General features: G+C 47.8%; 1 protein-coding gene across 1 annotated transcript in view; it reads left to right on the forward strand.

Annotated features, from left to right (window-relative positions):
• The window catches only part of VSIG10 (V-set and immunoglobulin domain containing 10), a 47,487-nt gene that overhangs the window by 12,124 nt on the left and 12,277 nt on the right, over positions 1 to 23,086 (forward strand). Inside the window, exons 3-4 of the mRNA XM_010368265.2 lie at positions 17,076 to 17,378; positions 20,022 to 20,282. Of these exons, the coding sequence (XP_010366567.2) occupies positions 17,076 to 17,378; positions 20,022 to 20,282 (564 nt within the window). The remainder of the gene's footprint in view (positions 1 to 17,075; positions 17,379 to 20,021; positions 20,283 to 23,086) is intronic.

Here is a 23,086-nt window from a genome sequence, read left to right on the forward strand (position 1 = left end):
TTTAGTAGAGACGGGGTTTCATTGTGTCAGCCAGGATGGTCTCAATCTCCTGACCTTGTGATCTGCCCGCCTCGGGCTCCCAAAGTGCTGAGATTACAGGCGTGAGCCACCATGCCCAGCGAATTGTGAATATTTTTTATATTTTTAAATGGTTGAAAATAAAAGGATATTTGTGACATGAAAATCATATGAAAGCCAGGTGCAGTGGGTCATGTCTGTAATCCTAGCACTTTGGGAGGCTAAGGCAGATGGATGACTTGAGCCCAGGAGTTTGAGACCAGCCCTGGCAACATAGCAAGACCCCGTTTCTACAAAAAGTGAAAAAATTAGCTGGGTATGATGGTGTCTGCCTGTAGATCCAGCTCCTCAGGAGGCTGAGGTTGGAGGATTGCTTGAGCCCATGGAGGTCGAGGCTGCAGAGAGCTGTGATCATGCCACTGCATTCCAGCTTGGGTGACAGAGCAAGACCCTATCTCAAAAGAAGAGAAAAGAAAAGAAAAGAAAATCATACAAAATTCAAATGTTGGTGTTCGTAAATAAAGTTTTATTGGAATATAGCCACATTCATTCATTTACATATTATCTCTATCTTTGTTGCTAACTATGGCAGAGGTGAGTGGCTGTGACATAGGTCCTATGGGCTTCAAAGCCAAATTTATTTGCTCACTGGCCCTTAACAGAGAGAGTTTGCTGGTTACTGGATTAGAAGGACATCCATGCTCTAGATTCGGGGCATGTAATTTAGTAGACATGGATACATGGGAGGCCAGGAATGGTGGCTCATGCCCATAATCCTAGCATTTTGGGAGGCTGAGGTGAGATGATTGCTTCAGCTCAGGAGTCTGAGACCAGCCTGGGCAACGTAGTGAGACCCCAGCTCTACAAAAAATATAGAAAATAGTAATTAGCTGGGCATGGTTTCATGCACCGGTAGTCCCAGCTATTCAGGAGGCTGAGTGGAGAGGATCGCTTGAGCATGGGAGACAGAGGTTGCAGTGTGCCAAGATGGTGCCACTGTACTCCATCCTGGGCTCTAGAGTGAGATCCTGCCTCAAAATAAAAATAATAGGCCAGGTGTGGTGGCTCACGCCTGTAATCCCAGCACTTTGGGAGGCTGAGGTGGGCAGATCACCTGAGGTCAGGAGCTCACGACCTCACGACCAGCCTGGCTAACACGGTGAAACCCTGTTTCTACTGAAAATACCAAAAATTAGCCAGGCATGGTGGCGCACACCTGTATTCCCAGCTACTCGGGAGGCTGAGGCAAGAGAATCGCTTGAACCCGGGAGGCGGAGGTTGCAGTGAGCCGAGATTGCGCCACTGCACTCCAGCCCGGGCAACAAGAATGAAACTCTGTCTCAAATAATAATAATAATAAAAAAATAGAGAAATACCCATGTAATCACTTCATTGTTCTGGATCCAAGATTCCTCATCTGTAAAATAAAGAACCTACTAATTCCTTTATTCAGCATAGATTCATTGAGAGCTTGATGCCAGACACTGGTCTGGGCACTGGGCCACAGGTGTGAGCAGCCCAGTGGGGCGGACAGATGAGAAACAAGTTAATGTGATTTTTCTGAAACATTTTAAATTGGGAGGCCACAGGGCAGATTTGGGAAGTAGTGACTTTTTTTTTTTTTTTTGGACGGAGTCTCCCTCTGTCACCCAGGCTGAAGTACGGCAGTGCCACCTTGGCTTACTGCAACCTCTGCCTTTCGGGTTCAAGCAATTCTCACACCTCAGCCACCTGAGTAGCTGGGATTACAGATGTGCGCCACCACACCCGGCTATTGTATTTTCAGTAGAGATGGGGGTTTCTCCATGTTGGCCAGGTGTGTCTCAAACTCCTGACCTCAAGTGATCCACCTGCTTTGATCCCCCAAAAAGCTGGGATTACAGACATGAACCACTGCATCTGGCCTGGAAATAGTAACATTTAAACTGATTGGTAAATATGGCTGGGCACAGTGACTCATGCCCAGCACTTTGAGGGGCTGAGGTGGGAGGATTGCTTGAGCCCAGGAGATCAAAGCTGCAGTAAACCATGATCATGCCACTGCTCTCCATCCTGGGTGACAGACAGAGACCCTGTCTCTGAAAAAATAAAAGGAGAAGAATTCTGCCAGTTCTCTTTTCAGGTGGAACAAGACAGGTTGAGCTGAGCGTGATGCATTCACAGATAGGGAGAAGGCTGGCGTGGCAGGGGCCTTGTGTATAAGAGGGCAGGCTGTGTGAAATATGGGAGGCCAGGCCAGACTGGGGCCAAGTAGGACCTGTGCTATGGGTTGAATTACGTCCCCCAAAAAGATAGTTGAAGTCCTAACCTTTGGTATCTACAAATGTGAGCTTATTTGGAAATAGGGTCTGTGCAGATACAATCAAGGTAAGAGGAGATTATTGCGGTGAGCACTAGCCCAGGTTGACTGACATCCTTATTTTTTTATTTTTTATATTTCTGAGACAGAGTCTTACACTATTGCCCAGGCTGGAGTGCAGTGGCGTAATCTTGGTTCACTGCCACCTCCATCTCCTGTGTTCAAGCGATTCTCCTGCCTCAGCCTCCCAAGTAGCTGGGATTAAAGGCTCACACCACCACGCGTGGCCAATTTTTGTATTTTTAGTAGAAAGGGGGTTTCACCATGTTGGCCAGTCTGGTCTTGAACTCCTGACCTCAGGTGATCTGCCTGCCTCAGCCTCCCAAAGTGCTGGGATTACAGGCGTGAACCACTGTGCCTGGCCAGGAGTTGTGATTTTATTCTGTGTGCAGGAGAAACTCCTGGAGCTTCCCGCAGGGGTGTGGCACCATTTCATTAGCACATGGAAAATGTATGTGTTTGGTATCAAGTAGAGCTGATGAAATAAAATAGGGAAGACAATTGGAGATATACAAAGTCGGTGACCAGAACCAGGGTGGTGACAGTGGCCTTGGTGAAAATGCACAGATTTGGAAAATATTTTGGAAGGAGACCAGCAGGACTCGCTGGTGGATCAGAAGTGGAGGATAAAGGAAAGAGAGGCCTCTGGGACACCTCTCAGTTTTTGGATGATATCTAAGGTTTCTGCCAGTTCTCAAAGATGAGGGCATCATCCATCAGGGCAGTGTTTCTGTGTCTGGAGATGCCATAGATAAATTCCTGGGTGATGCCAGGAATGAAGGGGGTGCATAAAAAATGCCACCCATCTTGGCCCCACTGTTTGTTTCCTACTGTGAGCCTGTGGCAACTACTGGCTGGTCTCCCTCAGTCCTCCTGCCCAAAGTAATTAGTCATCCCTTCCTGTCCATCTTGTCAATGAATAACTTTATCTTTTATCCACAGTGGAGTAAGGTGACATTGCAACTTTTTGTTTCTTTATCATCACTCTCTTTAGTTTTTTATTTTTTATTTTTTAATTTTTTTGAGACGGGATCTTGCTCTGTCACCCAGGCTGGAGTGCAGTGGCACCATCTCGGCTCACTGCAAGCTCCATCTCCCAAGTTCATGCCATTCTCCTGCCTCAGCCTCCTAAGTAGCTGGGACTACAGGCGCCCACCACCACGTCCGGCTAATTTTTTGTATTTTTAGTAGAGATGGGGTTTCACCATGTTAACCTGTATGGTCTTGATCTCCTGACCTCATAATCAGCCCTCCTCAGCCTCCCAAAGTTCTGGGATTACAGGTGTGAGCCACCGCGCCCGGCCACTCTCTTTAGTTTATGATGACTTGAACGGACACTGATTTGTTAATAATTGGCTAAGTTTATTGGAGGATGGATTAGTTTCGTTATTGCCCTGTAGGGAGATAAAGGCAAGGTCTTGTTACAATGAATGTGAACTTACATCTTTAAAAATGTCACTGAACTCTTGGCTGGGCGCAGCAGCTCATGCCTGTAATCCCAGCACTTTGGGAGGCTGAGGCGGATGGATCACTTGAGGTCAGGAATTGGAGACCAGCCTGGCCAACATGGTGAAACTCCATCTCTACTAAAGATACAAAACTTAGTCAGGGGTGGTGATGCGCACCTGTGATCCCAGATAGTTGGGAGGCTGAGGCACAAGAATCGCTTCAACCAGGGAGCTGGAGGTTGCAGTGAGCTGAGATTGCACCAGTGCACTCCAGCCTAGGTGACAGAGCAAGACTCTGTCTCAACAACAACAACAACAAAAAAGAAATAAAAACGTCACTGAATTCCCGTGGCACTTTGTGCTCCCTCCAGGGAAGTCCTGTGCATGTCTTCGTTACTGTGCTGTGATGTATAGTATGGAAATCTCTTCACTTGGAAATACATGGGATCCTTGACTGATGTACGGCTTGTTTGTGAAAACCAGACACAGATACCTTTTGGTTCAAATACACCAGAGCCCTCTGGGGTTGGTCTCCTGGTTCTCATCTTAGGAGGTCCCTGGACAAAACACCAGACCCCTCTCTGCCTCAGGGAACCCTGTGTTGCTCCCCGACAGTGGCCAGAGGGAAGGGCATGACATCTCTGATTGGAGTTGGCCCTCATTTTTGCGTAGATTTGGGAAAATAGATTAGGTTTGATTCAGCCTGTCTTTCTGGGATGGCAGTGGTATTGTGGAGTGGTCCAGATACCTAGGTTCAAATCCACGTTCTACTAGTTGTCGTCTGTGTGACCTTGGGAAAGTCCCTTGAACTCCAATGTTAGTTTTATTGTCTGTGAAATCGAGAGTAACGGTGGAACGAGTACAGATTTGTGGTATGCACTAATGAGACAAACTCATGTAGCCCTCAGCACACTTGAACTGGATCCAGTGGTTAAGCCAGTAATGGGGACTCCCATGGGGCAGTCCATCTCAAGTTCTCAACAATCAACCAGTTTCTATCTGGTTCCTTTTTCTTTTTGTTTTTGAGACAGAGTTTCACCCTGTCGCCCAGGCTGGAGTGCAGTGGTGTAATCTCAGCTCACTGCAGCCTCAGCCTCCCAGGTTCAAGTGATTCTGCTGCCTCAGCCTCCCGAGCAGCTGAGATTACAGGCATGTGCCACCACGCCCGGCTGATTTTTTGTATCTTTAGTAGAGATGAGGTTTCACCATGTTGGCCAGGCTGGTCTCGAACTCCTGACCTCGTGATCCGCCCGCCTTGGCCTCCCAAATTGCTGGGATTACAGACATGAGCCACCGCACCCGGCCTCATCTGGGTCTTTTGAACAGGTCTTGCTGTGAGTTGGGGACTCTGTGTGCCCAGATCTTTTCACTGATGTGGTTGCTAGCTGGGTCACATTACCTCCTTCTCTCTCTCTCTCTCTCTCTCTCTTTTTTTTTTTTTTTTTTTGAGACAGGATCTAACTCTGTCACCCAGGCTAGAGTGCAGTGGTGTGATTTCGGCTCACAGGAGCCTTGAAATCCTAGGCTCAAGTGATTCTCTTATCTCACCTTCCCGAGTAGCTGGGACTAACGGTGTGTGCCACCACACTCGGCTAACTTTTTAGTTTTTTGTAGAGACAAGGTCTCACTATATTGCCCAGGCTGTTTTTGAACTCCTGGGCTCAAGCAGTCCTTCCTCCTTGGCCTCCCAAAGTGCTGGGCTTACAGATGTGAACCACCTCGCCCAGCCCCCTCCTTCTCTTAAGGAGAACAATTTGGAAACATTCTAATATGGCCTTGGAATCTAGGGGGAACAAGATATGACAGTTTGTTATCTGCAAGTGACCGGGGATGTGTGACTGGACAGAGATGCTGTAGAAACATGGAAATGGCAGTAGGGGGTTGCTAGATTTCTCCCTCCTTACCCCCTGGTCCTCTGCTTGGCCATCGGTGGGCATTTGGTGTCTCTGTCTTGTAGGAGGTCAGGTTTTCTGTAGGCCCAGGGCAATTCAACCTGCCTGGAATGGGTGCCTGTGGTGTCCATTGATCACTCATCCCACGAGAGTGTGCACTGCTCCCTGTTCATTGAAAGGTGAGGTTGAAGGGTCTTGCCATCGGGATTGGAACTCTGCTTCTAAATGTACAGAAATCCCTTGGTCCAGAGCAGTTAAGGGCTGCCAAGGCCATTTTTCTTTCTTTTCTTTTCTTTCTCTTTTTTTTTTTTTTCAATTTTTAAATTTAGGCGGGAGTGGTGGCTCATGCCTGTAATCCCAGCACTTTGGGAGACCAAGGTGGGCAGATCACCTGAGGTCAGAAGTTTGAGACTGCCTTGGCCAACATAGTGAAACCCCATCTCTGTTAAAAATACAAAAAAATTATCTGGGCGTGGTAACACAGACCTGTAATCCCAGCTACTCTGGAGGCTGAGGTGGGAGAATCACTTGAACCCAGGAAGCGGAGTTTGCAGTGAGCTGAGTTTTCGCCACTGCACTCCAGCCTGGGCGACAGAGTGAGACTCCATCTCAAAAAAATACGTAAGTAAATAAATTAATTAATTAAACAAATATTTTTGCAGAGACAGGGCCTCATTATGTTGCTCAGGCTGGTCCTGAACTACTGGGTTCAAGCGATCCTCCCGTGTCAGCCTCCCACAGTGCTGAGCTTACAGGCATGAGCCACCGCACCCGGCCACACAGCTGTTTATTTAATCAATTGACCCATCCCTGCTACCTCCAAATTGGAGTGGGTATGACATTGGAACAGCCATGTGTTTACCTGCAGACAGGCTGGTCAGATAGGGAAGGTGTCACAGCCCTTCCCATATCCTGGTACACTTTTTTTTGAGACATGATTTCACTTGGTTACCCACACTGGCATGATCTCAGCTCACGGCAACCTCTGCCTCCTGGGTTCAAGCTATTCTCCTGCCTCAGCCTCCCAAGTAGCTGAGATTACAGGCGCCCACTACCATGCCTGAATAATTTTTGTGTTTTTAGTAGAAACAGGGTTTTGTTTTGCCATATTGCCCAGGGTGGTCTTGAACTCCTGACCTCAAGTGATCCGCCTGCCTCGACCTTCCAAAGTGCTGGGATTACAGGGGTGAGCTACCATGCCCGGCTGACTTTGTGCTTTTTTTTCTTTTTTTTTTGAGATAAAGTTTCGCTCTTGTTGCCCAGGCTGGAGTGCAATGGCGCAATCTCAGCTCACTGCAATCTCTGCCTCCCGGGTTCAAGCGATTCTCCTGCCTTGTCTCCCAAGTAGCTGGTATTATACACATGTGCCATTACGCCTGGCTAATTATTTATATTTTTAGTAAAGACAGGGTTTCACCGAATGTTGGCCAGGCTGGTCTCGAACTCCTGACCTCAGGTGATCCACACGCCTCGGCCTCCCAAAGTGCTGGGATTACAGGCGTGAGCCACTGTGCCCGGGCTCGACTTTTTTTATTATTATTTTTTAAGACGAAGTCTCACTCTGTTGCCCAGGAGTGGCGTGATATCGGCTCACTGCAACCTCTGCCTCCTGGGTTCAAACAATTCTCCTGCCTCAGCCTCCCAAGTAGCTGGGACTACAGGCGTGTGCCACCACACCTGGCTAATTTTTGTGTTTTTAGTAGAGACAGGGTTTCACCATGTTGGCAAGGCTGGTCTCGAACTCCTGACCTCAGGTGATCCGCGCACCTCGGCCTCCCAAAGTATTGGGATTATAGGCGTGAGCCATCGTGCCCAGCCAACTTTGTGTTTTTCTTTTTTAAAAAAAGATATTGTCTCATGTATGCATTTGAGGAGCTGAGCTATCAAGAGATAGATCAGCCCATGAAAGACCCCAGTTAGATTTCATGGTACACAGTGCCAGGCTCTCCCTGTGTCTGTTTTTCTCAGGCCAAGCAAGTGTTTAGGGAACAATGGAACCAGCTAGCACGTGAGCAATGAGGAAGCTGGTCTGTGTCGAACTCCAAGAGGCTTAGGATTCAGTTGGGTTTGGGGGATGGGGAGCTCCTCTCTAGCCACTCCAAACTTCCAAGAAAGGGAATCTCAGGAAAGATGCATGTTTCCTGGCTGATGGGCCTGTCTGATATGGACCCACCAGCAGTGCTTTTGTGTGTTGGTGGTGGTGTCACTATGTCTTCTCACAGTGTAGACTCCTAGGGAAGGGGAATGTTGGGTACACTGAAGAAAACTTGTGTGTGCCTGCTCAGAAGGTGGGGTGATTCTTGCCCAAGGATTGATTAATTTGGGTCTTGCCAAGCTTATCTGTTTTTGTTTGTTTGTTCGAGACGGAGTCTCACTCTGTTGCCCAGGCTGGAGTGCAGTGGCGCGATCTCAGCTCCCTGGATTCAAGTGATTCTCTTGCTTCAGCCTCCTGAGTAGCTGGGATTACAGGCGTGTGCCACCATGCCCAGCTAATTTTTGTATTTTTAGTAGAGACAGGGTTTCACCATGTTGGCCAGGCTAGTCTCCAACTCCTGACCTCAAGTAATCCACCCACCTCGGCCTCCCAAAGTGCTGGGATTCCAGGCGTGAGCCACTGTGCCCGGCCTGCCAAGCTTATCTGTGGCAGAGATTGGTGCTTACAGGAGCCTGCAGATCTCTGGGATGGGCTCTGAGTGGCAGTCACTAGGGAGATCAAGAGGCAGTGGGTTGTTGATTTTGCCTGTAAAGGTGGTATCACAGTCTTTAAGTTTTCCCACAGACCTCATCCCATTGGAGAAGTACACATTAACTGATTAGCACAGACTGTGGGGTGCATTATGAAGTCATTTTCTTTTTCTTTTTCTTTTTTTTTTTTTTTGAGATGGAGTCTTGCTCTGTCGCCCAGGCTGGGGTGCAATGGCCGGATCTCGGCTCACTGCAAGCTCTGCCTCCCGGGTTTACACCATTCTCTTGCCTCAGCCTCCCGAGTAGCTGGGACTACAGGCGCCCGCCACCTCGCCTGGCTAGTTTTTTGTATTTTTTAGTAGAGACGGGGTTTCACTGTGTTAGCCAGGATGGTCTTGATCTCCTGACCTCATGATCCGCCCGTCTCGGCCTCCCAAAGTGCTGGGATTACAGGCTTGAGCCACTGCGCCCAGCCTGAAGTCATTTTCAAATAAGATTGCTGATCTGAAGAGTAAATGGCTGAAGATAAGGTAACTTTTCCTGTTAGCAAGGAACTCAAGATACTGAGATGTAAATGAACCTTTTGCAGCTCTTGACTGGCCAACCTATATTTGTGGTGGGTAAGGAAAGAAGTGAATTTTGATGTCAAAGAGGACAGCAGAGAACAGGAAGGCAGCAGCCGTAGATTGTTCCAGAACAGGATTCAGCAAAACTTTTCCTTTCCTTTTTTTTCTTGAGATAGGGAGGGTCTCATTGTGTCACCCAGGCTGGAGTGTACTGGCGCAATCACAGCTCACTGCAACCTCCACCTCCTGGGCTGAAGCGATCCTCCCACTTCAGCCTCCCAAATAGCTGGGACTGCCTGCCTGCACCACCACACCCGGCTAATTCTTTGGTGTTTTTTGAGATGGGGTTTTGCCATGTTGCCCAGGCTGGTCTCGAACTCCTGGGCTCATGTGATCTTCTGCCTCAGCTTCCCAAAATACTAGGATTATAGGCATGAGCCACCGTGCCTGACCAGCAAAACTTTAAAAAAATTTTTTGGCCGGGTGTGATGGCTCATACTTGTAATCCCAGCACTTTGGAAGGCCAAGGTGAGTGGATCGTTTGAACCCAGGAGTTCAAGACCAGCCTGGGCAACATGGCAAAATCCCGTCTCTACTAAAAATGCAAAAATTAGCTGGGTGTGGTAGAATATGCCTGTAGTCCCAGCTGCTGGCGGGGCCTGAGGCAGGAGGATCACCTGAGCCTTGGGAGGCTGAGGCTGCAGTGAGCCGTGATCACGTCACTGCTCTCCAGCCTGGGTGACAGAATGAGACCTTGTCTCAAAAAATAAAAAATTAAAAAATTAAAAATAAATTTTCTTTTTAATTAATTATTTTATTTTTTATTTTTGTTTATTTAGTTTTTGAGATGGAGTCTACTGCTGTCGCCCAGGCTAGAGTACAGTGGCATGATCTTGGCTCACTGCAACCTCTGCCTCCCAGGTTCAAGTGATTCTCCCGCCTCAGCCTCTGGAGTAACTAGGACTACGGTTACTTGCCACCACACCCAGCAAATTTTTTAATTTTTAGTAGAGATGGGGTTTCACCATGTTGGCCAGGCTAGTTTTGAACTCCTGACCTCAATAAAATATATATTATTTATTTTGGGTCTTGCCTAAAATTGGGTCTTGCCAAGCTTATGTTTTTGTTTGTTTGTTTGTTCAAGATGGAGTCTTACTCTCTTGCCCAGGCTGGAGTGCAGTGGCGTGATCTCAGCTCACTGGATTCAAGTGATTCTCTTACTTCAGCCTCCTGAGTAGCTGGGATTACAGGCATGTGCCACCACGCCCAGCTAATTTTTGTATTTTTAGTAAAGACTAAATATATAGTCTTTATATATTATAAGCTATATACTAAATATATGGTCTTTATATATTATAAAAAATATATATTACATTTAAATAATATAATATTTAAATATATTTTATATAAATAATATATGTGTATAAATATACATTACATATTATAACTAATATAATATTTTACATAAAATATATAATTTATATATTGTATACATAAAATATTTGTATACATAAAATAGTAATTGATAACTTTTTTTGCAGTACAGATCTGTTAATGAGAAGAATGGAATTCCTTTTTCGGGGAGGATAGTATTTCACTTAATTGGGATTCACAGGTAGTGTTCTCTCGTCAGATTGATCAAAAGTGCTCATCATTAAAATCCATCCTTAGCTCTTGGGTTATACAAAACAGATGGTGGGCTAGCATTTGCCGACCCCTGTGGTAGAATCAATCTACAAGTATATGCTGATAACATATCAGATGACACTTGCTGAATATTGACCAGGCTAAGTGCCCTGCTTATGTTACCTTATTGGATCCTTCAATAACCCAGTGATATAAGTCATTAGCACTCTTTTTATAGGAAGGACAGTGGAGGCTGAGGTTTGAGAATCACTTGAACATGGGAGGGGAGGTTGCAAAGAGCCAAGACTGCACCATCGCACTCCAGCCTGGGCGACAAAACGAGACTCCATTTCAAAAAAACACAAAAGACTCAAACCCCAGGGGTTTAGAGATGAGCTATTAATTTTGAACACTGAACAATTCGGGAGGCCCCTTTAGGCTTTCTCATTTGCTGGTTTTTCTTTTTAAATTTTGAATTCTTCTACCTGTTTCCTTCTCATTTACTCCCTGTAAACCAGCTCCATTTCTTCTTGAGAACTGTGCTTGGCAAAAATCTCTTCCAGCTGGTGTCTGGGGGTCCACACTGTCCATGCCGGGTGACTGGGACCCCTCTGGGGCCACAGTGTGACAGACTTGTCCGAGCTGAGACAGTACCTGGCGTTGGCTACCAGTACCTTGGACGTGCCCGGTGCTTGATTGGCTGCGTACCAGCTGTTGGTATGCCCGAAGACCTGCTGATCCGCATACCTAACCAGCTAGCCAGCAACGGCGAATGGGACATTTGAGCACCTCCCAAACCATGATCTAAGTTTTCCCCTGGAGGCAGTGTGATTCCAACAGATCCCTGAAACTGTTAGGAGCCAGCTGCAACTTCATGAGAACATTGTCCTTTGAAACCCATGATTTCTATAGTTATACAATGGGTTTGGACATAGGCAAAGGAGGTACTGTTCTTCGAGGAGGTCTATCTGCAAAAGCTGTTTCCTGCCACAAAAATTTTTTTTTTTTTTGAGACGGACTCTTACTCTGTTGCCCAGGATGGAGTGCAGTGGCGTAATCTTGGCTCACCACAACCTCTGCCTCCCGGGTTAAAGCAATTCTCCTTCTCAGTCTCCAGAGTAACTGGGACTACAGGTGCATGTCACCATGCCTGGCTAATTTTTGTGTTTTTAGTAGAGATGGGGTTTCACCGTGCTGGCCAGGCTGGTCTCGAACTCCTGACCTCGTGGTCCGCCCACCTTGGCCTCCCAAAGTGATGGGATTACATGTGTGAGCCACCACGCCCAGCCAATATTTATTTTTTATTTTTTATTTTTGAGACCGAGTTTCGCTTTTGTTGCCCAGGCTAGAGTGCAATGGCACAATCTCGGCTCACCACAACCTCTGCCTCCTGGTTTCAAGCGATTCTCCTACCTCAGCCTCCCGAGTAGCTGGGATTTCAGGCATGCACCACCACGCCTGACTAATTTTGTATTTTTTTTTTTTGAGACGGAGTCTTGCTCTGTCGCCCAGGCTGGAGTGCAGTGGCTGGTTCTCAGCTCACTGCAAGCTCCGCCTCCTGGGTTTACGCCATTCTCCTGCCTCAGCCTCCGAGTAGCTGGGACTACAGGCGCCCGCCACCTCGCCCGGCTAGTTTTTTGTATTTTTTAGTAGAGACGGGGTTTCACCGTGTTAGCCAGGATGGTCTCGATCTCCTGACCTCGTGATCCGCCCGTCTCGGCCTCCCAAAGTGCTGGGATTACAGGCTTGAGCCACCGCGCCCGGCCCTAATTTTGTATTTTTAGTAGAGACAAGGTTTCACCATGTTGGTCAGGCTGGTCTTGAGAAGTCCCAACCTCAGGTGATTTGTGCGCCTCAGCCTCACAAAGTGCTGGGATTACACGTGTGAGCCACCGCACCCGGCTGCAAATAATTTTTGTTGCTGGCCTATTTCTGTTCAAAAATCTGCAGCCATAGATTTATTCTTTTGGTTAAACATTGTGCTTCCTGGATTTATTTTAATTTTAATTTTAGTTTAGTTTAGTTTTTGAGACAGGGTCTCGCTCCGTGGCCCAGGCTGGACTCCAGTGGCCCAATATCAGCTCATTACAACATCGGCCTCTCAGGTTCAAGCAAACCTCCTGCCTCAGCCTGCCGAGTAGCTGGGATTACAAGTGCCCACCACCACGCCCAGCTAATTTTTGTATTTTTGGTAGAGATGGGTTTTTGCCGTGTTGCTCAGGCTGGTCTTGTACTCCTGACCCCAAGTGATCCACCTGCCTCGGCCTCCCAAGTTGCTGGGATTACAGGCGTGAGCCAGCATGCCTGGCCTACTTTTATTTTTTTTAGAGAGGAAATCTCTGGGAGAGGTAGGACACTGAATTACTTAAGGATGAACAGCTGTTAGGTACAGTCTTTTAAAAAATGTTTAATTGGTCCAGGTGCAGTGGCTCACATCTGTAATCCCACCACTTTGGGAGGCTGAGGTGGGAGAATTGCTTGATCTCAGGGATTTGAGACCAGCCAGGGCAACATAGCGAGATCCTGTCTCTATAAAAAATTTAAAAATTAGCTGGTGTGCTGTTGCATGCTTGTAGTCCCAGCTACTCAAGAGGCTAAGATGGGAGGATTGCTTGAGCCTGAGAGTTCGAGGCCACAGTGAGCTGTGATTGTGTCACTGCACTCCGGCCTGGGTGATAAAGGGAGACCCTATCTCAAATACATAAATATGTAATTTTAAAAAGTAACAAAAACTAAAATAGAAACATTTGAATTGACAAGTAATAATTATATATATTTTGGGAGGAGATATATTCTTCAAGAGGATGTGGAATCTTAGAGGTCCTGGGTACCAACAGTGGAGGGCATTTCAGGGGACAAGAAGGAAGTTCAGAAATGTGAAGAGAAGACTGGGCACGGTGGCTCATGCCCATAATCCCATCACTTTGGGAGGCTGAGATGGGCAGATCATTTGAGGTCAGGAGTTCGAGACCAGCCTGGCCAACATGGTAAAACTCCGTCTCTACTAAAAATACAAAAATTAGCCAGGTGTGGTGGCAGGCACCTGGAGTCCCAGCTGCTCTACTTGGGAGGCTGAGGCAGGAGAATGGCTTGAACCTGGGAGGCGGAGGTTGCAGTGATCTGAGATAGCCCCACTGCACCCCAGCCTGGACAGCAAGAACGAAACTCTGTCTCAGAAAAAAAAGGAAACGTGAAAAGAACTGAGATGAGGCCTAACAATTCATCAGGTGTTTCCGACATGCCCGCACTGTTCCCAGTGCTTCACTGCACCCACTCGTGTAGCTGTCACCGCAACCCCAGGAAGTGGGAACTGTCATCACCCCATTTTATAGACGAGGACATGGAGGCTGAGGAGGGTAATTTGGCCAAAGTCAGACTAGTTCATTTCTTGCTTTTTTTTTTGAGACAGTCTCACTCTGTCGCCCAGGCTGGAGTGCAGTGGTGTGATCTCAGGTCACTGCAGTCTCTGCCTCCTGGATTCAAGCAATTCTCCTGCCTCAGCCTCCCGAGTAGCTGGGATTACAGGCACGTGCCACCACACCCAGCCAGTTTTTGTATTTTTAGTAGAGATGAGGTTACACCATGTTTGACAGGCTGGTCTCAAACTCATGACCTAAGGTGACCCACCCACCTCGACCTCCCAGAGTGCTGGGATTACAGGCGTGAGACACTGCATCCGGCCCCGTTTCTTTTTTTTTTTTTTTTTGAGACAGAGTCTCACTCTTGCCCAGGCTGGAGTGCAGTGGCCGGATCTTGGCTCACTGCAAGCTCCGCCTCCCAGGTTCACGCCATTCTCCTTCCTCAGCCTCCCGAGTAGCTGGGACTACAGGCGCCCACCACCATGCTCGGCTAATTTTTTTGTATTTTTAGTAGAGACAGGGTTTCACCGTGTTAGCCAGAATGGTATTGATCTTATGACCTCGTGATCTGTCCGTCTCGGCCTCCCAAAGTGCTGAGATTACAGGCTTGAGCCACCGCGCCTGGCCTCCAGCCCCGTTTCTTGCTTTTCAGTGTGATATTGTGCTGGGGGTCCCCAAGGTTTGACTTGGGGACTAAGAGGACTCACAGGACTCAGCACATAGGATGATTTATTCCAGCAAAAGGATACAAAACAAAACCTGCAGAGGGAAGACGCGCATGGGAATAAACCCAGGGTAACGGGGCGCAAGCTTCCGAGTTTTCTGAAATCTTCCAGAAATGAGTTGTGGCTACGCACATCGAATGTCTACTAGGGAAACTCATTGGAGACTCAGTGCTCAAGGTTTTTTGTTGGGGATTCATCATGTGGGCACCTTCTGCCTTGCACTTACTGAATTCCTGACTCTAGAAGGAAAGCAGGTGTTCCGTTTCAACCACTTTTTTTTTTTTGAGAGAGAGAGTTTTGCTTTTGTTGCCCAGGCTGGAGTGCAATGGTACGATCTCGGCTCACTGCACCCTCCACCTCCTGGGTTCAAGCGATTCTCCTGCCTCAGCCTCCTGAGTAGCTGGGATTACAGGTGTCCACTACCACGCCTGGCTAATTTTTTGCATTTTTAGTAGAAATGGGGTTTCACCATGTTGGCCAGGGTGGTCTCGAACTCCTGACCTCAGGTGATCCACCCACCCGGCCTCCCAAAGTGCTGGGATTCCAGGCATGAGCCACCATGCTAGGCCCAATTTAAACCAGATTGTTTGCATAGTTTAGGCACAGCAAGCCACTCTTCTCAGTTCTAGGAATGATGGGAATTCTCCTGAAATCCAAGTTCCCGGACAGCAGCCAATGGCCAACCTTGCAAGCAGGCCTTTCTAGGAAAGCCAGAGTCCCAGGACTGCTGTGTTAATTCTTCACTGCACAGATATACTTTCCATTCTGCAGTGTTTTGTTTTGTTTTGAGACAAGGTCTTACTCTGTCACCCAGGCTGGAGTGCAGGGGCAAGATCATGGCTCACTGCAACCTCAACCTTCCAGGCCAAAGCCAGATTCCCACCTCAGCCTCCTGAGTAGCTGGGACTATAGCATGTGATACCACACCTGGTTATTTATTTATTTATTTATTATTTTGAGATGAAGTCTCACTCTCTTGCCCAGGCTGGAGTATAGTTGTGCGATCTTGGCTTACTGCAACCTCCGTCTCCCAGGTTCAAGCAATTCTGCCTCAGCCTCCCGAGCAGCTGGGATTACAGGTGTGTGCTACCACGCCCAACTAATTTTGGTATTTTTTGTAGAGACACAGTTTAGTCATGTTGACCAGGCTGGTCTCGAACTCCTGACCTCAAGTGATTTGCCTGCCTCGGCCTCCGAAAGTGCTGGGAATTCAGGAATGAGCCACCGTGCCGGCACTAATTTTTAAATTTTTTGTAGAGATTGAGTCTAGCTATGTTTCCTAGGTTGGTCTGGAGCTCCTGGCCTCAAGTGATCCTCCTACCTCAGCCTCCCAAAATGCTAGGATTACAGGCGTGAGCTACTGTACCTAGCCCTTGCAGTGTTGGTTTTTTTTTTTTTTTTTTTTTGAGACGGAGTCTTTCTTTGTTGCTTAGGCTGGAGTGCAGTGGCGCAATCTCGGCTCACTGCAACATCCACCTTCCAGGTTCAAGCGATTCTCCTGCCTCAGCCTCCCTAGTAGCCGGGATTACAGGCACGCGTGACCACGCCCAGATGATTTTTGTATTTTTAGTAGAGACAGGGTTTTGTCATGTTGACTAGGCTGGTGTTGAACTCCTGACCTCAAGTGGTCCACCTCCCTCGGCCTCCTAAAGTGCTGGGAATTCAGGCATGAGCCACCGTGCCAGCCCTAATTTTTATTTTTATTTTTTATAGAAATGAAGTCTTACTATGTTTCCCAGGTTGGTCTGGAACTCCTGGCCTCAAGTGATCCTTCTACCTCAGCCTCCCAAAGTGCTAGGATTACAGGCATAAGCTACTGTGTCTAGCCCTTAAAGTTTTTTGTTTTTGTTTTTTAAGGAGCAGTATATACTTTTGCTGTTCTGTAAAGATTTATGCCCCTAATAAAATCTCACATAGTCACCCAGGATTAAATGAAATAATGTATCAGGGCACTTGGCATAGCATTTGTCACATGGTATTAGATACCATACTTTTCATTGGCTGTTTCCTGTTCGTTTATGTATTAGAGTTGGTAAGGCAATCGAATGAACTCTTTTTTTTTGAGACGGAATCTCCCTCTGTCGCCCACCCAGGTTGGAGTGCAATGGCGCGATCTCGGCTCACTGCAACCTCTGCCTCTTGGTTTCAAGTGATTCTGCTGCCTCTGCCTCCTGAGTAGCTGGGATTACAGGTGTGCGCCACCATGCCTGGCTAATTTTGTTTTAATTTTTTAGTAGAGACGGGGTTTCACCATGTTGGTCAGCCTGGTCTCGAACTCCAGACCTCATGATCCGCCCACCTTGGCCTCCCAGAGTGCTGGGATTACAGGCGTGAGCCACCACGCCCAGTGGCACTCTTACATAATTAATGCCATCCTATTCCCTCTGTCATTCCCAGGCGGCCCCTATCAGATTGAGGTCCACATTGCAGCCACCGGCACACTCCCCAACGGCACCCTCTACGCAGCCAGGGGCTCCCGGGTGGACTTCAGTTGCAACAGCAGCTCCAGGCCACCACCCATGGTTGAATGGTGGTTCCAGGCCCTGAATTCCAGCAGTGAGTCCTTTGGCCACAATCTGACAGTCAACTCTTTCTCACTATTACTGATGTCGCCAAACCTCCAAGGGAACTACACCTGTTTGGCCTTGAATCTGCTCAGCAAGAGACATCGAAAGGTGACCACCGAGCTCCTGGTCTACTGTGCGTAAGCAGCACTGCTCTGCCCTACTTCTTCCCTTTAACCCTTTATGAACTTATGAACTGCACGTTTGTGCCTCTCTCATTTGTCTTTTTTTTTTTTTTTTTTTTGAGATGGAGTTTCGCTCTTATTGCCCAGGCTGGAGTGCAAAGGTGCGATCTCACCTCACTGCGATCTCTACCTCATGGGTTCAAGCGATTCTCCTGCCTCAGATTCCCGAGGTAACTGGGATTACAGGCATGCCCCACCACACTCGGCTAATTTTGTGTTTTTAGTAGAGACGGGGTTTCTTCATGTTGATCAGGCTGGTCTCGAACTCCCAACCTCAGGTGATCTGCCTGCCTTGGCCTCCCAAAGTGCGGGGATTACAGGCATGAGCCACTGTGCCCGGCCTCCCGTTTGTCCTTAAAGGCATGCCTGCTACGTGGTTCTTCTGAAGATGTATCTGTGGCTCCCCCAATACACACACCCGGGGCTGCTACACTCAGGGAGGGAATCATCCCTTCTAGAAGCTTGCTGCTATGCAGGGGTGCAGGAGAGTGCTTGGGAGCCATGGAAGGACACTAATGCATTCTTTTTTTTTCTTTCCGCTAAATTGAGGTGAAAGTACATAGGAGTAACCATTTAACAACATACAGTTGAATGGGTGCAATGGCTCACGCCTGTAATCCCAGCTACTTAGGAGGCTGAGGCAGGAGAATCACTTGAACTTGGGACACAGAGGTTGCAGTGAGCCGAGACTGTGCCACTGCACTTCAGCCTGGGCAACAGGGTGAGACTCCGTCTCAAAAAAAAAGTAAAAAGAAAAATGTATAATTCAGTGGCATTCAGCGCTTTTATGCAACCATCACCTGTGTCAGATTCCAAAACATTTGCTTCTTTTTTTTTTGAGACTGAGTCTCGTTCTGTCGCCCAGCCTGGAGTGCAGTGGTGCGATCTCTGCTCACTGCAGCCTGCACCTTCCAGATTCAAGCCATTCAGTTCTCCCACCTCAGCCTCCAGAGCAGCTGGGACTACAGGCATGTGCCACCATACCTGACTAATTTTTGTATTTTTGGTAGAGACAGGGTCTCCCCATGTTGCCCAGGCTAGTCTCAAACTCCTGAGCTCAAGTGATCTGCTCACCTCAGGCTCCTAAAGTACTGGGATTACTGGCATGAGCTGCCACGGCTGGCCCTCCAAAAATATTTTGTCATCCCAAATGGAAACCCTGTACCCAATAAGCAGTCACCCTCATTCCCTCTTTTCCCCAGACCTGGGCAACCCCCAATCTGCATTCTGTCCCTGTGGGTTGGCCTGTTCTGGACACTTCATATGAATGGATCATACAATGTGGGGCTTTTTGTGTCTGACTTCTTTCACCTGTCATCATGTTTTTGAGGTTCATCTATGTTGAGGCATGTATCAGTAATGCATTCCTTTTAATGGCTGAATAATAGTCCATTCCTTGCATGGATGGACCACAATTTATGTGTTCATCTATCCATCTATATACATTTTTTTTTTTTTTTTGAGACGGAGTCTCGCTCTGTCGCCCAGGCTGGAGTGCAGTGGCTGGATCTCAGCTCATTGCAAGCTCCGCCTCCCGGGTTTACGCCATTCTCCTGCCTCAGCCTCCCAAGTAGCTGGGACTACAAGCGCCCGCCACCTCGCCCGGCTAGTTTTTTGTATTTTTTAGTAGAGACGGGGTTTCACCATGTTAGCCAGGATGGTCTCGATCTCCTGACCTCGTGATCCGCCCGTCTCGGCCTCCCAAAGTGCTGGGATTACAGGCTTGAGCCACCGCGCCCGGCTATACATTCTTTTTGTGGACCCAGTGTGACTGTCACAGGCACCAGGCCCTCTAGCACTGTTGTGAACAAGTGGTCCATGAACCTTTATCTCAGGGGTGGGGAAACACCAACCAAACACTCCCATACACAAGTATCTTGGACCAAAACCACTGTAGAAATGCAGAGCGGGGCTGGGCGTGGTAGTCACGTCTGTAATCTCAGCACTTTGGGAGGCCGAGGCAGGTGGATCATCTGAGGCCAGCCAGGAGTTCAGACCATCCTGGCCAACATGGCAAAACTGTGTCTCTATTAAAAAAAAAAAAAAGATTAAAAAATAAATAAGAAATGCAAAGGCGAGGCTGGGCGCGGTGGCTCACACCTGTAATCCCAACACTTTGGAAGGCTGAGGCAGGTGGATCACCTGAAGTCAGGAGTTCAAGACCAGCCTGACCAACATGGCAAAACCCTGTCTCTACTAAAAATACAAAAATTAGCAGGGCGTGGTGGCGCATGCCTGTAATGCCAGCTACTTGGGAGTCTGAGGCAGGAGAATTGCTTGAACCTGGGAGGCAGAGGTTGCAGTGAGCCGAGATCGTGCCACTGCACTCCAGCCTGGGCGACAAGAGTGAAACTCTGTCTCAAAAAAAGAAAGAAATACAAAGGTGAATGAGACCCAGGTCCCCAGAGATTTAACACGCAACAGAGGAAACCTGACTGTTGTCAGGCATGAATTTGTGCTAGGAGCTATTAGACACTGACACTAACTGGAGTTGATGTCTCTCTGAGACCCTGGTTCTGCCATCCTTAGAGTCAGCCAAGTGGCTGATCCTAGAGTCTGTGATTCAGCCCATGCTCTCCTCTGGTGTTTTGCAGACCCCCCTCCATCAGCTCCCCAGTGCTGGGCACAGATGGCATCAGGATCGTTCATGCTGCAGCTCACCTGTCGCTGGGATGGGGGATACCCTGACCCTGACTTCGTGTGGATAGAAGAGCCAGGAGGTGTAATCGTGGGCAAGTCAAAGCTGGGGGTGGAAATGCTGAGCGAATCCCAGCTGTCGGATGGCAAGAAGTTCAAGTGTGTTACAAGCCACATAGTCGGGCCAGAGTCGGGCGCCAGCTGCGTGGTGCAGATTAGTGAGTCTGTTTTGCTTTGTCGTGGTTGGGAGTTCACCTGCCTTCCTTTCTCCTGGGAGAAGCATTTGAGAGTTCCTCTGAGGAAGAAATCCCAGGATGTCAGAGTGGACTGAATTCCCTCCCTTTCTTCCTTTCTTTTTCTTTATGTTTCATTCCTTTCAAACTTTAGAGATGCTTCAGTCAAGCTTCTTCGTTCTAGTCCAAGCTATTTTCCACTTGACAAATACTAACTGGGCACGTGCTATGTGCCAGGTACAGTTTCTAGGTGCTGAGGATGGAGCAGTGAACAAGACAGATGAGGTTCATCATCTTTTGTGTCTGTCCATTTACTGTTACTGTAAAGGAATACCTGAGGCTGGGTAGTTTATAAAGAAAATTGTTTTTTGTTTGTTTGTTTGTTTTTGTTTTTTTTTTTTTGAGACAGAGTCTCGCTCTCTTGCCCAGACTGGTGTGCGGTGGCACAATCTTGACTCACTGCAACCTCCACCTCACGGGTTCAAGTGATTCTCCTGCCTCAGCCTCCTGAGTAGCTGGGAATAAACGCATGCACCACCATGCCTGGCTAATTTTTGTATTTTTAGTAGAAATGGGGTTTCATCATGTTGGCCAGGCTGGTGTCGAACTTCTGACCTCAAGTGATCCACCTGCTTCAGCCTCCTAAAGTGCTGGGATTGCAGGTGTGAGCCACCGGGGCTCGCCGAAAATTAATTCATCTGCTCATAGTTCCATAGGCTGTGCAAGAAACATGGCACCAGCATCTGCTTGGCTTCTGGTGACAGCATCAGGCCGCTACTGCTCATGACAGAAGGAAAAGGGGAGCCAGCTTGTGCAGAGATCCATAGTGAGAGAGGAACCAAGAGAGAAGGGAGGTGCCAGGCTCTTTTTAACAACCAGTGCTTGCTGGGCGCAGTAGCTCACACCTGTAATCTCAGCACTTTGGGAGGCCAAGGCTGGTAGATCACTTGAGGTCAGGAGTCTGAGACCAGCCTGGCCACATGATGAAACCCCATCTCTACTAAAATTACAAAAATTAATCAGGCGTGGTGGTGCGTGCCTGTAATCCCAGCTACTCGGGAGGCTAAGGCAGGAGAAACGCTTGAAACCGGGAAGCGGAGGTTGCAGTGAGCAAGATTGTGCCACTGCACTCCAGCCTGGGTGACAGAGCGAGATGCCATCTCAAAAAAAAAAAACAAAAAAACAACCAGCACTAATATTAGATTGGTGCAAAAGTAACTGTGGTTTTGCCATTGAAAGTAATGACAGGCTGGGCATGGTGGCTCTTGCCTGTAATGCCAGCACCTTGGGAGGCCAAAGCAGGCGGATCATGAGGTCAGGAGATCGAGACCATCCTGTCCAACACAGTGAAACCCTGTCTCTACTAAAAATACAAAAAAAAAAAAAAAAAAAAAAAAAAAAAAAAAGCCAGGCATGGTGGCAGGTTCCTGTAGTCCCAGCTACTCGGGAGGCTGAGGCAGGAGAATGGCATGAACCCAGGAGGCAGAGCTTTCAGTGAGCCGAGATCACACCACTGCATCCCAGCCTGGGCAACAGAGCAAGACTCCATCTCAAAAAAATAAAAGAAAAATAAAAGGAAATAATGACAAAAATTGTAATTACTTTTGCACCAAGCTAATAGAATGAGAATTCACTTATCCAAATACCTTCCATTACGCCTTACCTCTAACATTGAGGATCAAATGTAAACATGAGATTTGGAGGGGACAAACATTCAAACTATAGCATCTAGTTATGTAACAAATTACTCTCAAACATAGTGGCTTAAAACAAGAATAACCATTTATTTTTTTATTTTTTTATTTTTTATTTTTTTATTTTTTTTGAGACGGAGTCTTGCTCTGCCGCCCAGGCTGGAGTGCAGTGGCCGGCTCTCAGCTCACTGCAAGCTCCGCCTCCCGGGTTCACGCCATTCTCCTATCTCAGCCTCCCGAGTAGCTGGGACTACAGGCGCCCGCCTCGTCGCCCGGCTAGTTTTTTGTATTTTTTAGTAGAGACGGGGTTTCACCGTATTAGCCAGGATGGTCTCGATCTCCTGACCTCGTGATCCGCCCGTCTCGGCCTCCCAAAGTGCTGGGATTACAGGCTTGAGCCACTGCGCCCGGCCTGAATAACCATTTATTATCTGACTATTTCTGTGGGTCAGGAATTCAGACAGGGCACAGTGGGCACTGGGGATGGTTTGTCTTAGCTCTATATGTCTGGGGTGTCAGCTGAAGATTTGAAGGTTGCGGGGCTGAAATCACTTTTGAAGTCCTCACTCCCATGCCTGGCAACTATTTCTTCTCCATGTGGGATTCTCCATAAGGCTCCTTGAATGTCCTTCCAACATGGCGGCTGGCTTCCCCCAGAGCAGATGATCCAAGACGGAGCGAGACAAGCTGATGCTATCCTTTCTATGACCTAGCCTCAGGAGTTACATGGGATCCCTTCTGCCACACTCTGTGTATTAGAAATGAGTCCAGCCCACATTCAAGAGAACTGGGGAGAATTAGTTACCACTTTTTGAAGGGAGGAGTGTCAGACAATGTCTGTACATATTTTTAAAACCATAACTGTTCCTTTTTCACAGAGCTTATATCCTGGGTGGCATGGAGGTAGAAGGAAGACAGAAAGTACAAAAACAAGTAAGATAAGTCCAGATATGATAATAATTATGAGGATAATAAAATGGTATATATAAAAGAGAGGTCTTTATAAGAAGAGGGACACTTTTCCTAGGGTGGCAGGGAGGTCTCCTTGAGGTGGTAATCATCCTTAGAATGAGAAGGAGCTGGCTAGGTGAAGAC

Source organism: Rhinopithecus roxellana, chromosome 10 (genome assembly GCF_007565055.1).
Source record: "Rhinopithecus roxellana isolate Shanxi Qingling chromosome 10, ASM756505v1, whole genome shotgun sequence".
In the NCBI taxonomy this organism is placed as follows: domain Eukaryota; kingdom Metazoa; phylum Chordata; class Mammalia; order Primates; family Cercopithecidae; genus Rhinopithecus; species Rhinopithecus roxellana.